This window comes from Protopterus annectens, chromosome 6.part0, assembly GCF_019279795.1.
Source record: "Protopterus annectens isolate FY-2018-M chromosome 6.part0, PAN1.0, whole genome shotgun sequence".
Taxonomy (NCBI): Eukaryota; Metazoa; Chordata; order Ceratodontiformes; family Protopteridae; genus Protopterus; species Protopterus annectens.
Window position 1 is genome coordinate 1,032,127,135 of NC_056737.1, and position 16,493 is coordinate 1,032,143,627.

At 37.9% G+C, this 16,493-nt stretch overlaps 1 protein-coding gene across 1 annotated transcript in view; it reads left to right on the top strand.

Annotated features, from left to right (window-relative positions):
• The window catches only part of LOC122804663 (protein phosphatase 1 regulatory subunit 37-like), a 1,708,176-nt gene that overhangs the window by 633,287 nt on the left and 1,058,396 nt on the right, over nt 1–16,493 (top strand). The window contains exon 8 of the mRNA XM_044074645.1: nt 4,901–5,016. Coding sequence (XP_043930580.1) covers nt 4,901–5,016 — 116 coding nt within the window. The remainder of the gene's footprint in view (nt 1–4,900; nt 5,017–16,493) is intronic.

Genomic DNA, 16,493 nt, shown 5'->3' on the forward strand with positions numbered 1-16,493 from the left:
TACATAGCTACATTTTACATGGAGAGGAAGCAAACTACCCCCATTGCACATCAGTACTTAAATTAATAGTCTCCATCACAGTCACTTCTTGAGAAAAAGAAAATAAGAAAATGCTAACATTTTCTAGAAGAACTTGATTGTTTTATTTATTATATTTTTATTTTGGGTAGTATCCATTTGTGACAGAGACTCAAGGAGAAATGTTTTACACATGGAAGCATGATATAGCAGAGCATGTATATAATATGGGTTCATAGGTTCATAGGTAGATACTAGGCTGTCTGCCCGAAGGCATTTATAAGCCTAGCCAGAATGTATTTGCTTTCGCTGCCCCCCCTTAGATTAGTTCCCTGTGCCTCTGTCCAGCAGAGCCATTGAAGTGATCCCTGGGGTAAACTTTCTGTTTCCCATCCACTCGTCAAGGTTTCTCTTGAAGAGGGTTAGTGAGGAGCTCTGCCTAATGTAGATTGAAATCTGGTTCCAGAGCATGGGAAGTGTCAGGGACAGGAATCTATCCCTCCAGCACATCCTATTTATTGTTGTGGTGAGGTTTAGATCCCTGGAGCGTGTGGCTCGAGGTGATATAATTTTCTTTAGGTGGAGCATGTACATCAGTTCTGGGTTGGACATGCAGAGATCATCTCTGAGTAGGCGGTATGCAACCGAGTACAGCTGGAGTTTCTTCAGTCGAGCTGCATAGGGCATCTGCTTGAGGCCAGTGATCCTCTTGGTGACGTACTTCTGTGGTGTTTCCAATTGTTGCAGGTGTCTTGTAAGGTACATCCCAAATGGGGCATTGTACTCAATGATGGGTCTGATGAGTGATGCGTGGAGGGGCCCAATGACCTCTTTCGATCTGGATGCAAACCCTTTTGTGATTAGGTGGGCCAAAAAGAAAGATTTTCTAACCACTTTGGCAAGGTGATTATCAAAGGAGAGGTTACTATCTATCTGGGTCCCCAGATCCCTTATTACATCTTCCATATTTAGGGGCCTACCACCTATGTGAAAGTTTGTGGGTACTTTGTTTTTTTCAAAGGGGATGACTATGCAGTTTTTGGCATTTAGCTTGAGGCCATGGTTTTGACACCAGGTATCTGTCTCAATGAGACCCTTTTGGAGGATGTCTGTGTCAGCCGGAGAGTCAATAATAGTCCCTAGTTTGCAGTCATCTGTGAACTTGGTCAGCCATAGTCCTTCCATGCTTGCCTGTAACACTGAGAAGTATATGCCGAACAGGAGGGGGTCCTAGGACTGAGCCCTGGGGAACACCACTTGTAACCGGTTTAGAATCAGACCTAGCTCCTGCAACTCTTACCATGTGGGTTCTGTCCGTGAGCCAGTTGGCAACCCATCTCATGATGTAGGGGTTTATGTTCAGGCTGTTGAGCTTGTCTATAATACCTGAGTGGGGAATGGTGTTGACGGCCTTTGCGAGGTCTAGGTAGGCTGTGTGTACCACCTTTCCCTCATCTATAGCCTTGGTAATATTCACAAAAAAGTCCACCAGGTTTAGGAGGCATGATCTGCCCTTAACAAAGCGGAACTGGGTAGGGTCCAGTGTTTGGAGGTTCCCAATGTCTCTGTTAATGAGATCCATGATGATGTGCTCCATAGCTTTGCAGACCAATCTATTCAGGCTTATAGGGTGATAGTTCCCGAGGTCCTTTGTGGCTTCACCTTTGTGGAGCGAAATAACCGTTGCTGTGCGCCACTCTGTGGGCACATAGCCTGTGGAGAGGCTGAGTTTAAACAGTGTGTTTAGGTGAGGGGTTAGTTAATTTTTGAGCTTGTGTAGGATGCAGCCTGGGACACCGTTCGGTCCCATTGATGCTGTGTTTTTGGCTTTAGAGAGGGCTGTTTTAACCTGACTGTCTGTGATTTCAGGGGCACTACATTCTTCTGGTATAGTTATGGGCCCTTTTGGGGGTGAGGGGGGGGGTGAAGTTTGCACTGAACCTGTCTGCCAGGATGTTGGCTATATCATTTGGTTCAGTGTATTTTGTGCCATTCTGCACTAACTCTGAGCAGATCTGAGAATTGCCACTTAGATTCTTGACATAGCTAAAGAATGCCTTGTGGTTATCTTTGGAGTCCATGGCAATTTTTCTTTTGAAGCTAGCCTTGGATGATTTTATGAGCGAACGTATTTTCTTGCTGATACTGATCAGGGATGTCTTCCCTTCTTGGGATTTTACTCTTTTCTGTACTAGTTTCCTCCTTCTATTGTATAGCTTGTTTATGGCAGGGGTCCACCAGACTGGTTTCCTTTTCTTGGATGACTGAGTCTTGGTTTTGTTTGGGATAGCACAATCCATGCATTCTTGTAGGTGCCCATTAAGTGCATTAGTAAAGAATTTTGCAGCTTGGACAGCATTATCCTTTAGCATGGGGGCTTTGAAACTTCCCATCTCGGTCTTAAGTAACATGAAGTTTGCTTTTGAAAAGTTCTTCACACTGGTTTCTTTGACCGGGGGTGGTGGTGGAATGTGGATATCCAGAGTGATTAGTTTATGGTCAGATCTAACCAACGAGGGGTTGACATCCGGTGTGGAACACTGGTCGCCCATGTTGGTGATGACCAGGTCCAATATGTTGTCATCTCTGGTGGGGGTGTTGACCAGTTGATACAGGGCGTTTGAGTTTATAAATTCTAGGAAATGTTGGGCAAGGGAGTTTGTACTTGTGTAGTTCTCCCAATTAATGTTTGGGTAATTGAAATCACCCAATATCAGGGTGTTTGGTAGGACCTTTATGTTTCCCAGTGTTTCCAGTAATGCAGAGTGGGGGTCCTGGGACATGGTGGGTGATCTGTAGCAAGCTATAATTTGAATAGCAATTTTGCCCGTTGTTAGTTGCACGTGGATGATCTGAAGCATCGTGCTGTGCCACTAACCTGGAGGTATGGGTATCCTTGATGAATATGGATACTCCCCTGCCTTTTGTATTTCGGTCCGGGTTTTGTGGCCGAAATGTATGGTATGAGTTGTAGCCAGGTAGTGCTGGGGTGCTCTCTGGATCCTTAAACCAGGTTTCTGTTACTGCACATATATCGATTTTCTCCATACTGAGGAGTGCCTCGAGTGCATTTTGAGGTTTAGACTTCTGGCATTGAGTAGCATTACCCTCAGTTTTTTGTTACTTGCGCTATTTACGGCGATGGGTTTGTCTTTTGAGCCTTGCCTAAAAAAGGCACTATGGGGCACTATATTTATTCATGAAGATGCATGCAGTAGAAAAGCAAAAACAAGTTAAAATGCAGTTACTTTATATAAAAGAACTGTAAGACCTTACACAAATACACAGTCATATGATGGCTGATAAAGAAGTTAGGGCAGTTTTATAGTTATGATGAGGTACAGAAAGCAAACATTAGAGAGTCTATATGCAATAATCAATGAAAATCTGATTCTACTTAGTATTTTTAAGATGTGTAGGTGAGGGATTATTCCAGATGACTGTGAGTAAATCATGTTGTATAGTAAGTGTTATTTGTCCATGTAAATGATTTAAAGTTGGACAAATGTATGAGAAAAAAAAAAAATTATATATAAGCTAAGTGCAAGTATTTTTTGCAGTTGGCGAGTGTTAGGGATGTGTATTTAATGCATTAATTTGTAATTTATTTAATAAAATGAATATCTGAGAAAGAACATATGGAATACAGATATGAATGCTTAATGAGGGTTTCAGATACTAAGTTACAAAGTAAGTCAGAATGGGAGCAAAGGTTATCCTGGACAGGTGCAGCAGCAGAAGGACATCCAGCTCGATTGTAGGTGCTGCGTTGTGGGCGAGGCAGGGGTGCTGGTGCTGAATTTTCAGAGGGCAGCGGCTTATTGCAGTGAGGTTCATAGAGCATTCAAGTATTTGGCAATATAATCTGAATAAAGTGATTACTGGATTTTTAAGGACAAGGTCACTCTTTTTCTATTGTTACTGTCTTACAGGAGCATACCACTAAAGGATATGTCTGATTAAAGGACATTTGTCAGGGTTGTTGTGCATTTTATATGCTGCTTTCAACTGTGTAGATAGGAGTATATTAGGAAATTCTAGCCACTGTAACTGTGAAAGAGTTAAGAAGTGGTGTTCTTTGATGAGCAGTCCTGCTAAAAGTTTGACAATTTTGTTATAACAACTTTCCAATTTGACTAGCTGAGTAGATTGCATAACTGTTACGACGGGGAATTCGTATAGGGGAGCTGGTAATACAATGGAAGAGGCAATGGTTTTGCATACTTGAAAAGTAAGAACACTGTTTTTAATAATTAAATTACAGTATATCAACCACTTTTCTATCTTTAAAACATGTCCAACGTACTCTTAAGGCATTGTGATATTGGCACATACCTGATTTTTTAATTACATATTTTTGTTTACTTTAAAAGAACAATCACACCTTGAAATCACAAAAGATACTGCATGTAAAAACTACTTTATTTATATAAATACTAGGAATGAATCGCACAAGCAACAAGTCTGTTAGTTACAAAAACTATAAATGAACATTAAATTTGACAACTTTTTCAGCATTTGCTAGTAACATCTACACGTTATTTGGTACTGCAAGACACCACGAACATCTTAGTAGCTGTATCACTATTCTTCCAACCGTGAACTGTGTTTTGGTAAAGTGACCAATGATGTTTAAGTATCCAGTTGTATCCTGGTAATATTATTGCAGTGAAACATTACTCTAATAGGAGGTTTATGAATAATTAAAGAACAAAATGAAACAAGGTAGACAGTAGCAACAGTATGGGAAACCCCTAGGTATCACATCTGGAAATGAATTCATGCAATGCTACCTGCTGGCCCAACTACACCTTTCTGACTTGTTTACTTAACTCAAAAATCATTTTTTGTCTTGCATAATGCCTCTGTTTCTGTCTCCTAGGCATGGAAGATATCTGCAAAGGTCTTCAGCAGCAGCAGACTGCAGGGCTTCGATCGATTGTTTTGTGGCACAACCACATCACGGCAAAAAGCATGCAACATTTGGCGACTGCTCTGGTAAGTCTCTAGTGCCAGCAATTGTAGTGTGTGCATAAGCCTTTAAAGAATGATGATTAATTACTATTAAATGCAACATTGACTAAAAATGGAAGTACAAAACCTTTACAATACAGTATATGTTCAGTAACTACGTGCATCTTAACAGTCCGATGGCCTGATTGCTGTGATTTATGTTACTTACTGCTCATCATGTCTTCCATCTACAGATCACATCAATATCTTTAAAAATGTTATCCCCATGCTGCAGAATAACTCCATGGTCCACAGTATATACCAGATACTAAGCTTTCTTGAATTTCTGCAGAAAGGGTGTTAGCATCTGTGGTTGTTTGAAACATCTTATTGGAGGTATCTCTTTATAATCTACTTGCACACAGAAACGTATTCTAATATTACAAATTAAGTTTTCATTTCTCCATTCATACTAGGGGATCTTTCCCCAAATGTGTGTTTTCTATCCAAACTGTCTAGGAACAGGGACTTTGGAAAAGCAGGATAAGAACTGTGTTGTGCTGTATGTCTCTGTGTTGTGCGGCTTAGCTTTGCACTTGATCACAGAAGAACCAAGTGCTCCTAGCTGTTTGAAGCAGTTAGAAATTTCATTGTAATGACTATGCTTCAGGTGAGTACCACCCTCACCTTCATTAAACTTGGGGACATCACATCAAAACTCTAATGTTAGCTTTCATTAAAGGTTTGAAATGTTGCATGCTCATGTATTAAAAATGAACTGTAAAAACTTCAGAACCATTTCTGCAGTTGGGAAGTCATTTGGATTCCTAACAAGTATCTATATTTTTGTGTAGAGTTTTGTAATTTACATAATATGATATTTTTCAGGAAAGTCACAATAATTCTCACTTTGCTACATACGGTCACTCTTTAATAACATAGAGGGTTATGATAATATGTCTCATCATAACCAAGTTGTTATATGTTTGAAAAATGGATGACAGGAAATTCAGCCTAAGAGTAGAGGAAAGTGTATAGGAAGGACTGTGATGCGATTGTTTAGCGTGACACAATTAGATGCTTTTAGCCATTGAATCATGGGACTGAATTTCGGGAACTCATCAATTCACCTAATTTAAATGTAAATGATGCCATGGTTTTTCAGGGTTTATATGTAGGGGAAGCTTGTTCCATATGTGAAGGGTGTGCTGGGAGAAGAATTTATCCCTGAGGTCAGACTTGTTGATATTTATTTTTTATTTTATTTATTTATTTTACATTTGTTGACCGGGATTGTCCGACTGAGCTGAAGAGCCCTTTTTCAGTGGAGCCCCGGGTAGAAAAGCTCCAACATTTTATACAATTTTCATTATAAATTAGCATTACACAGCAATGTTTCAGGATTATTACAAGGCATTAAGTAGCAATACAATGTTATACAATGTCAATAATCAGGAGTATATCAAAACTATTTCAAGATGTATAAAAATAAAATATGTCTAAGATGAATATAGTTTTTGGGGTAAATGGTTACAAAAACCCAGTTTTATCATGATGTAGTTGCATGAAGGCAAGACAATTACAATAGAATGTTCTCTGAGGCAATTTGCTTAATAGATTTTAGAAGACAGTAGAAAGAGTAGTCAAGGAAGATTAGAGAGAGCTAGTGAGAAGAGTGAGTTAAGGGCAGAAAGTAGATTAAGGTATGAGAAGTAGGGGATGTTTAAGGAGGGAGAGTGCAGTGGCAGGACCAGTGACTTTTAAAGTGCTCTTTGGTGGCTGCCTTAAATTGTTTAGGATGTGTAAGGGTCCTTATTTCTAGTTGGAGCCTATTCCAGGCAATAATGGGGTGATAGCTGTACATGTTATGTCCAACTTTAGAGTTGGGTTTGTAGATTTGTAGTAGGTCTTGGTTAGAGCTTCGGAGAGGTCTGGAGGGAGAGTAATGGGAGATGAGAGGGGATAGTGCCGGGCAGTAGGAAGGCTTGTGTAGGATAGAATGGATGATCTGGAGCTGAGAGAGAAGAAGCTGGTGGGGAAATTCAAGCCAATTTAGGTGTTTTAGAGAGAGACAGTGATGGGATTTGTAAAACAACATGGTTTGACATGGCTGTGAAGGCAAGGCATAGATCACTTCACAGGAGCTTATGGGCCACAGAAAATAAAGACAGGATAAAATAATAACAGAAGTTATTAAACACTGGAATTGTTTGGTTATAAAATCCTGGGGTCTTTCTAATTGGGAGAGTTGTTTATAGTTATAAATGCCAAATTAAATCTTAAATCCAATGACATGACAAATGAGAACAGGTTAAATGGGAATTAAGATTGATAAGGATCTGTATCTTCATCTAGAGCTTTGTTGTCTTTTTTTCAAAGAAGCTACCAATATTAAGGAGACATTACCTACATCTGACAAAACCAAATTATGAATGCTGTAGTGTCTGCAGTCATTTCAAACTGTTACCTGGAACAAATCCTCTCAGCCCTCTCAAATGTTAAGGACACCTCAGCCATGGTCCCTGATAAAACACTAGGTTGCCGGATTATTTCTACAGTAATACACCCCGCAGTTTTATAAATGAGGCAAATAAGATGGGTGGGCCTGTAGTTACCAGGACCAGTGGATACGCTATTCTTCTACAGAGGAACAACTGTGGTGTTTATCCATTCCTCAGGTACACGTTCCATGGTGAACTTTGACTGAAGACATTAGGAGAGGTGATGCTTTGTTCTCTGGCTGCTGCTTTTGTCATGCATATCTTTGTAGCACATGGAGCTTTACTTGCTCCAGTATACTAAAAGGCATAAAAAAGAAACTCTTGGAGTGTGAAGTGTCTTGCAGCTTTAAAAGCTGGTTCTGTACCAAGCTGTAATATACTTCTTGCTGACACACTCAAAAAAGAAAATTGGCATCACAATGTCTATTACAACTTTTTAAAGCTGTTCAATCTTCCTGCTTCACTCTCTGGTGGCCACTGTTTATGCCTAACAGTGCTAAAAGATGCTTACAAAAGTTGTTAAATTAAAAATGTGCTTAACAAAGTTGTGTTTTTCCTGTAACTGGACAGTAATCTCGGTGCTGCATGTAACAGAGCAGATAACCAGATGGCAGAGACAGTACGTTATTAGGTACTCTTACCTTTATGTCATGCTACTGCGGTGGTGGTGCTGTGGTAGCATTGTCGCCTTACAGTAAGACGTTGTCCTGTTCGATTCTCAGCTAAAGTGTTTTCTGTGTGGAGACATACGTGAATGGGCGTACCTTCGTTGAAGGTTGTGCGTCAGAGCTGGCAACTCGGCACGTAAAAATCTACTGCCAATCATTAGCGGACCGGAGTTCCGCTGTGGCGACTCCTAACCGGGAAAAGCCGAAAGACAACAACCTTTATGTTATGCTGTTTTTATAAGTCAAATAGTTCAGAGGACACCTATGTCTCAGTTAAGTTATGCTGATAAGTTGTGATAACAACAAACTTATTCTCCATATCCAGTGGCTAATGGCTTTTTAGATTGAATTCATGGTAAGAGACTTGTGTGTCACTATGGTTTGCTGAACCACTGTGTTTCATTTTTCAAGGGTAATTTATATATGTCCCATAATATGTAATACCTTGAAAAGGAATGATGTAAATACTTTTATATACAACTGTCTCTGTTTTGACAGGACCTTTCTGTCTCTGTCCTCTCTGAATCAACTTGAAATTTTTGATTTCTGACTTCTACTTTACTTGGCATCTTAACCTTGGGGCTATTTGAACACCATCTTTAATAGGTGAGATGTTTCTGACTTTAGCTACAGATCACATAAAATAAAGCTAAATGTTGTAATGACAGCCAGACACATGTCCATATCTAATAAAGTTTGGCTGTATAGTTTCATTGTATGAGGAAAGACTCATCTGTCACTCTGCACCTTTAAGATGTTAAGTTAAACATGTTTATTTTTCATGAATAAATTACAAATATCCCATGATGCTTTGATAAGGGGGTGGGGTTGTGAGGGCATTTGCATATATTCTTACTAGCAAAGTTACCTGCAACAACATAGCTGTAATCTACCTGGGGTAACATGATGTGATGTGTGTTTTTAGTTCTTCCCTAGACCTACTGAACAAGTGGAATAACACAGACCTGAAAAAGCATGTCTACATGCATTCAAAACTACTTACTATAATGTCATCAACTGATGAAACAGGAATGATCATGTGATGCCCCCCATGCAGGTTAGCATTATGGGTGCATAGTCTTAAAGTGGTACTTTCACTTTATAGATTTCATGCCTCCTCTTAAGCTATAAAAGTCATACACAGAATACCAATAGTATCAACTATATTCTGTTATACCATATCAGCTTTGTCACATGAATTTGCAATTCACATATTTATTCATCTAACAGATCTATGACACTGTGTAACATTTGAATAGTAAACTGATATACATAATTATTTACAGCAGCTGTAGTTATCAGTCTTTGTTATCATAACAAGCAGTATTGTCTTTCCACCTTTTAGGTGACTTAATAAACTTCAAAATCTAAGAACTGTACAGTCACTTTTGGTAGAATAAGTTATAGCTGGGACCAAAAAAAAAAAACATGTCAGGCAATGCACTGTCACAATTTGGAGCATCACAAAGATGAAGGAGTCAATACATGGAACAATGTCACTTTCAGAACAGCTCTGTGAATGTGGAACAATCTTTCTTACATGAATAATTGTGTCAGTCCTAGCATAGACTGTTCTAGTCAGATGACCTCATGGACAGCTTACATTTCTGATCTGAAAACAGTCCTTTTCTGCAGAGATGTCATCTCAGCAATTGCCCCTCTTTCATCTTGACTATAGAGGATCTCAGGGTGTCAGCTTATTTAATGACAGAAGCTTCTTATTATTCTAAGTGTTTGTCATGCAGGTTTTAAATTCTGGCAATTACCCCTTGATGAATTCTTGATAATACTCTAGTTCTTTTATAATAGCTACGTCTAAGGGCCAAGGAAAATAAGGGAGTTATCTGTGGATAATGTGACTGCTGTAGTTTGCTCAGGTTAAACAGTCATTCATATAACTTACCATGATTAGTGTGTATTGGTATGTTTGCATGCAGCAAGTTGGAAGTCTTTACAGTGGCCATTTTTAAATCACAATCAGGCATCTGAGGTACACACATTCAATAATGTGGGTGTGATTGATGGGGGCAGAGGCCATCTGTGGATAAAACTGAATTTAACCTGTTGCGTAGTCTGTGACTTGGCTTTGCTGGGGAAGCAGTGTTGCAAAGTGCATTATATTTGCTAAATCGGTGCACACCCATCATTGCTGTGGCTTATGATTGCATGTGTGTGGAGAGTGAGTGCTACGGTGCATCTAAGGGTAACAGACTGGACATAATTTACTTTAGTTTTCCATCAGCAATCAACATTGTGCACACTACATAACTACCTTTGGGGTTTAGGACAGAATGCATTTAAAAGCAGTTGATCATTGGCACAGTAACACAGCAAATGGCATTCCTTCCTTACAGTGCATGATTCTCTGGTTCATTTCTTGGTTGAGGTTCCTTCTGTTTTCAGTCTGTGTGTCCTTTCTGTCTCTGTAGATTTTATCCAGGTGATATGGTTTCCTCCAACACCCCTAAGACACTCTGAATGCGAATTATAATTTTCTAATTTATCTGTTGGCAGTTTTGAGTGTGTGTGTGTGTGTGTGTGTGTGTGTGTGTGTGTGTGTGTGTGTGTGTGTGTGTGTGTGTGTGTGTGTGTTTGAGAGTGTGTGTGAGAGATAGACCTGGCTTGTCAAGGATAGTGTCACAATGTATGCGGATATGTGAAAAATATCACTGATTTTTATATGTGGATACACACAATCATGGGGAGCACATACACAACTCTTCTGGCTTTCAAAATATAAGTCATAAAGTGCATCCCAGAACATGTAGGTCCCAAGACCCCCAATTATATAAGAGGATTTTGACAAAGGCTTAGTAAGGGGGCTCCATCCCCAATTTCTGCCCTTTGTCCCATCTAGTCTGAAACAGGCCCTGCTCAGATGTGTGCAAAGAATATCATTATAGTTTGTGTGGGAGCTTGGAACAGTATAATCAGTAATTTATTTTACTTTTCTTACACTTGTACCTCAGAGATGTGCACAGAAGGTTACTATAGCGTGTGTAGGGCCATTGTACTGTCTATCAGCAACAGGTTCGAATACATTACCGTGATTATTTTTTTTCACTTTCCTCACAATCAAATATCAGACATGTATCCCAATGGATATATTTTGAGGTAAGGAAAGAGGCATATATGTCTGACAGTAACAAGTTGAAATATATTACTGTGGCCATTTGGTCTTTGATTTTTTTTCCCCAGTCTAAAAGAGGTACAGAGGAGGTGACTGTCTTTCAGGGTTCTGGGTGAAGAGACATGCTCTGTATATGTTTGACAGTAACAACTTGAAATATTTGACTGTGGCCTTTTGCTATTTTACTTACATCCCGATCTAACACCAGACTATTATAACAAAAGAGACTATAATTACTTTTGGGGGTGTAGGGAGGACATTCCCAGATTTAATTTTTGTATTCTTGCAAGCATTTATCTTCTCAGTTTATTCAGAACTACTGTTCTGTCAGCTGAGAACATTAAGCCTTCATCACAACTTTTCTTTTTCTTAAAATAAGGCTGAATTTCTTAACTAACACATGATTTTTGTTCAGGCCATCACTGGATTAGAAAGTAAAAAACACTCTAAAATTCACCTTAGAGCATATAGAACCCAGTGTCTTCTGAGAGCTTGGTGACCCTCAGACCCTCAACTTAATTCAGTTGCTTCTTCCTTATGTATTATACTGCAAGGTTGGCCAATTAGAGTGTGTTAAAAAAGAGTAACAAAATGTGCAAAAGAAAAATAAGTAATCTGTAGTGATTTATCTGGAAGGTATATGGGAGGGAAGCTGGGACAGGGGAGAGTACCAGAGGACTGTATGAGTGTTGTGGAAGAGCAGATAGACAGCAAATGGGACAACGTGCAGTCCTTTGGCTAGGGCTTAACTTCACTTAAGGCCAGCCTTGTTGAAGCGCAAAACTGTAGCCCCATGCACATGGTCACACATGAGGACTTCAAATATGTACATCACATGGCAACAACACTACACTGGCAAAAGTATCTGTAGTTTAAATTTGCAGCACTATAATTAACAGTTCCATGCATGAGGTCTAGGATAAGGAGGGACAAGCAAGCTTTTTGGGAATGATAGCACAATGTAATTTGGCAGCACTTCAAAGACAATCATGCTAAATTCCCTCAAAAGCATAGCCAATGTGCTACAAAACCAGTTTAACACAATGTAAAACATGGTCACCATATTGAATAAGACTGTGTTATGACAAGTGTGACCAATGTCTGATATCCTCCATTGAAATGTTGGGACACAAAATACAGGAGAAACATGAATATCAAACATCATTCTTCTCTTTTAAACTTGTTTTTTTTTTTTTTTTTTTCCAGGGGGCAAGAAACCATGTACCCCCTCATCTCTAAAATATATATACCAATTCCAAGATTGCCATGCCTCAGAGCAGTCACTGAATCCACAAATGACTTAGCCATCATGCAGGAAAGTTTGTCCCTAATAAATAACTGGTGCCAAAATCATGGACTGAAATTACATGCCAAGAAATGGATTTTTGTATCCTTTGGTAAGTCATCTATCTCAGGGAAATCAAATAAAACCAAATCCAAAGAACAAAGTCTGGAAGAAGAAAATGAAATGAACACCTGGAGTGGAAATAGCGTAACAAAATCCTTTATTTCCGCTTTCGTCAACAGACTTCATCAGAATAGCATAAAATTAAAACACATCAAATATATATACTCTATTATACAGCCAATGAACTGATTAACCAATTAATTAATTAATTGACATATATAAAAAACCTATACAACTTTAAAAAACAATTAAAAATGCAAAAATACAATAAAAATAAAAATGATTTGATGTAATATAACATCAATTGAATAAAGAAAGCAAACCAAGTGCTTTTTTGTCAATACCTAACGGGGCCCCTTTCAAAAAGCATTTAATGTTGATGGTCTCATTTAAACCCGGGGGTTTGTCAGCCCTTAATTTCACCTGCCATAGTGTTTCCCTTTGTTCTACATAGTTTTTGTAGTCACCACCCCTTAAATCAGTTTTGACTACCTCCACCACTGAAAAAACAAATTTTTTAAAATTATTACAGATAACAGAATGTCTAAATAAAACACTTTTAACATCTTTGGTTTTAATGTTGTAAATATGCTCACGAATGCGAACATTAAGACTACGGGTGGTCATACCAACATAAAACCCGGTACAGGAACAACACATGGCAACATATATTACCCCCTCAGTACGACAATTAACATGTTCTGGCACCATAATAGTCCGCTCATAAGAATCTATAACAACGATGGGACCTCTAGCAATAAACCTACACATGTTACAATTATTACATGTAAACATACCTTTAACCTCATTTTTCCTATTACTCAATGTGTTATGATCAGTTTCAAAAGCTTTCTTAAAATTGTATACATTCCTAAATACAAAATTGGGTTTGTTGCCTAAAGCTTGAAAAATGTCTGAATTACCTTCAATGATTTTCCAATTATTCAAAAGAATTCTTTTTATAGAATCTCCATCTGTGCTCATTTCTAAGGAGCAAACTAAATTGTCACATTTATCAAATTTGACATGTTTGTTACCTGAAAGATTTGAGAAACTAGATCTTGAAGTGTTTAATAAAGCTGGATAATATTGATTACGTTTACTTAACACTTCACTTATAGTTTTATTCAACAAATCTAAGGGATACCCTCTCTGAAGAAACAAATTTTTTATAAACTCAATCTCCACACCAAGATCAACTTCATCCGAAGTCATCCTACAGGCCCTAATAACCTGTCCTTTGGGAATGTTACAGATCATGTGTTTAGGATGTGCGCTAGAATAATGGACATAACTGTTCGTAAACGTCTTCTTCCGGTGTATCTTACTTCTAAATTTCCCATCCGGGAAATCCCATGAAACACAAACATCCAAAAAATTTATTGTAAAACCGACATCTCCTAAAGTAAATTTCAGAAAACAATTCAACTTGTTTATTTCAAAAAGAAATTGATCCACAGTTGTTTTGTTCCCCTCCATAATGAAAACCAAATCATCTACAAATCTCTGATAAAATAAAATATTAAATTTATATTTTAAGGGCATGAGAAAAACAAGTTCCCACCAAATCATAATGATGTTAGCATAAGAGGGTGCAGCTGGGGACCCCATAGCTACCCCTCTCATCTGTCGGTAAAACTTGTCTTTAAAAATAAAATAATTATTCTGTAAAATAATCTCAATGAACCTACAAATAGTGGCAATTTGTCCAACTGAGTGTTGCCCATTGTCTATTAATACACATCGAACAGCTTCTATCCCATCATCGTGTGGGATGCATGTAAATAAAGAGATTACATCTAGAGTAAAAAGCACATGTTTGTTAGGGTCAAAGACTGCCGTAATGGCAAACAAATTCAATTTAGTTAAAAAATGCCAAGAATCTTGTAAAAAACTTTCTTGTTTGGTGATAATAGGACTAAGGGTGGCATCAATAACCAAGGAAATCCCTTCCGTAACCGAGTTTGGTGCTGACACTATTGGCCTAAAAGGATTTGATGTGGGATATGATTTGATTGATATGATTTGGTGGGAACTTGTTTTTCTCATGCCTTTAAAACACAAATTTAATATTTTATTTTATCAGAGATTTGTAGATGATTTGGTTTTTATTATGGAGGGGAACAAAACAACTGTGGATCAATTTCTTTTTGAAATAAATAAGTTGAATTGTTTTTTGAAATTCACTTTAGGAGACGTTGGTCTTACAATAAATTTTTTGGATGTTTGTGTTTCATGGGATTTCCCGGATGGGAAATTTAGAAGCAAGATACACCGGAAGAAGACGTTTACGAACAGTTATGTCCATTATTCTAGCGCACATCCCAAACACATGATCTGTAATATTCCCAAGGGACAGGCTATTAGGGCCTATCGGATGACTTCGGATGAAGTTGATCTAGGTGTGGAGATTGAGTTTATAAAAAATTTGTTTCTTCAGAGAGGGTATCCCTTAGACTTGTTGAACAAAATTATAAGTGAAGTGTTAAGTAAACGTAAGCAACATTATCCAGCTTTATTAAACATTTCAAGACCTAGTTTGTCAAATCTTCCAAGTAATAAACATGCCAAATTTGACAAATGTGACAACTTGGTTTGCTCCTTAGAAATGAGTACAGATGGAGATTTTATAAAAAGAATTCTTTTGAATAATTGGAAAATTATTGAAGGTAATTCAGACATTTTTCAGACTTTAGGCAATAAACCCAATTTTGTATTTAGGAATGTATACAATATTAAGAAAGCTCTTGAAACTGATCATAACACATTGAGTAATAGGAAAAATGAGGTTAAAGGTATGTTTACATGTAATAATTGTAACATGTGTAGGTTTATTGCTAGAGGTCCCATTGTTGTTATAGATTCTTATGAGCGGACCATTATGGTGCCAGAACATGTTAATTGTCGTACTGAGGGGGTAGTATATGTTGCAATGTGTTGTTCCTGTTCCGGGTTTTATGTTGGTATGACCACCCGTAGTCTTAATGTTCGTATTCGTGAGCACATTTACAACATTAAAACTAAAGATGTTAAAAGTGTTTTGTTTAGACATTCTGTTATCTGTAACAATTTCAAAAAATTTGTTTTTTCAGTGGTGGAGGTAGTCAAAACTGATTTAAGGGGTGGTGACTACAAAAACTATGTAGAACAAAGGGAAACACTATGGCAGGTGAAATTAAGGGCTGATAAACCTCCGGGTTTAAATGAGACCATCAACATTAAATGTTTTTTGAAAGGGGCCCCGTTAGGTATTGACAAAAAAGCACTTGGTTTGCTTTCTTTATTTAATTGATGTTAAATTAAATTAAATCATTTTTATTTTTATTGTATTTTTGCATTTTTAATTGTTTTTTAAAGTTGTATAGGTTTTTTATATATGTCAATTAATTAATTAATTGGTTAATCAGTTCATTGGCTGTATAATAGAGTATATATATTTGATGTGTTTTAATTTTATGCTATTCTGATGAAGTCTGTTGACGAAAGCGGAAATAAAGGATTTTGTTACGCTATTTCCACTCCAGGTGTTCATTTCATTTTCTTCTTCCAGACTTTGTTCTTTGTATCTCAGGGAAATACCACAGTGACAATATTCCCCTAACAGTTGACCCTGTTGTTTGGGATTTGAGAACTTATGTGGACAGTGTCTCAACTTTTGACCAACGTGTCCATTTTTGTAAGAAACTCCTTCGTTATTGCACAGCTTATAAACAAACTGATTTACTCATCCCTCATTAGGCCACTCATTGAATATAATACCCCTTTGGCATGTATATGTCCAGACATATGCAACAACTTGAATGCCCACAGAGATA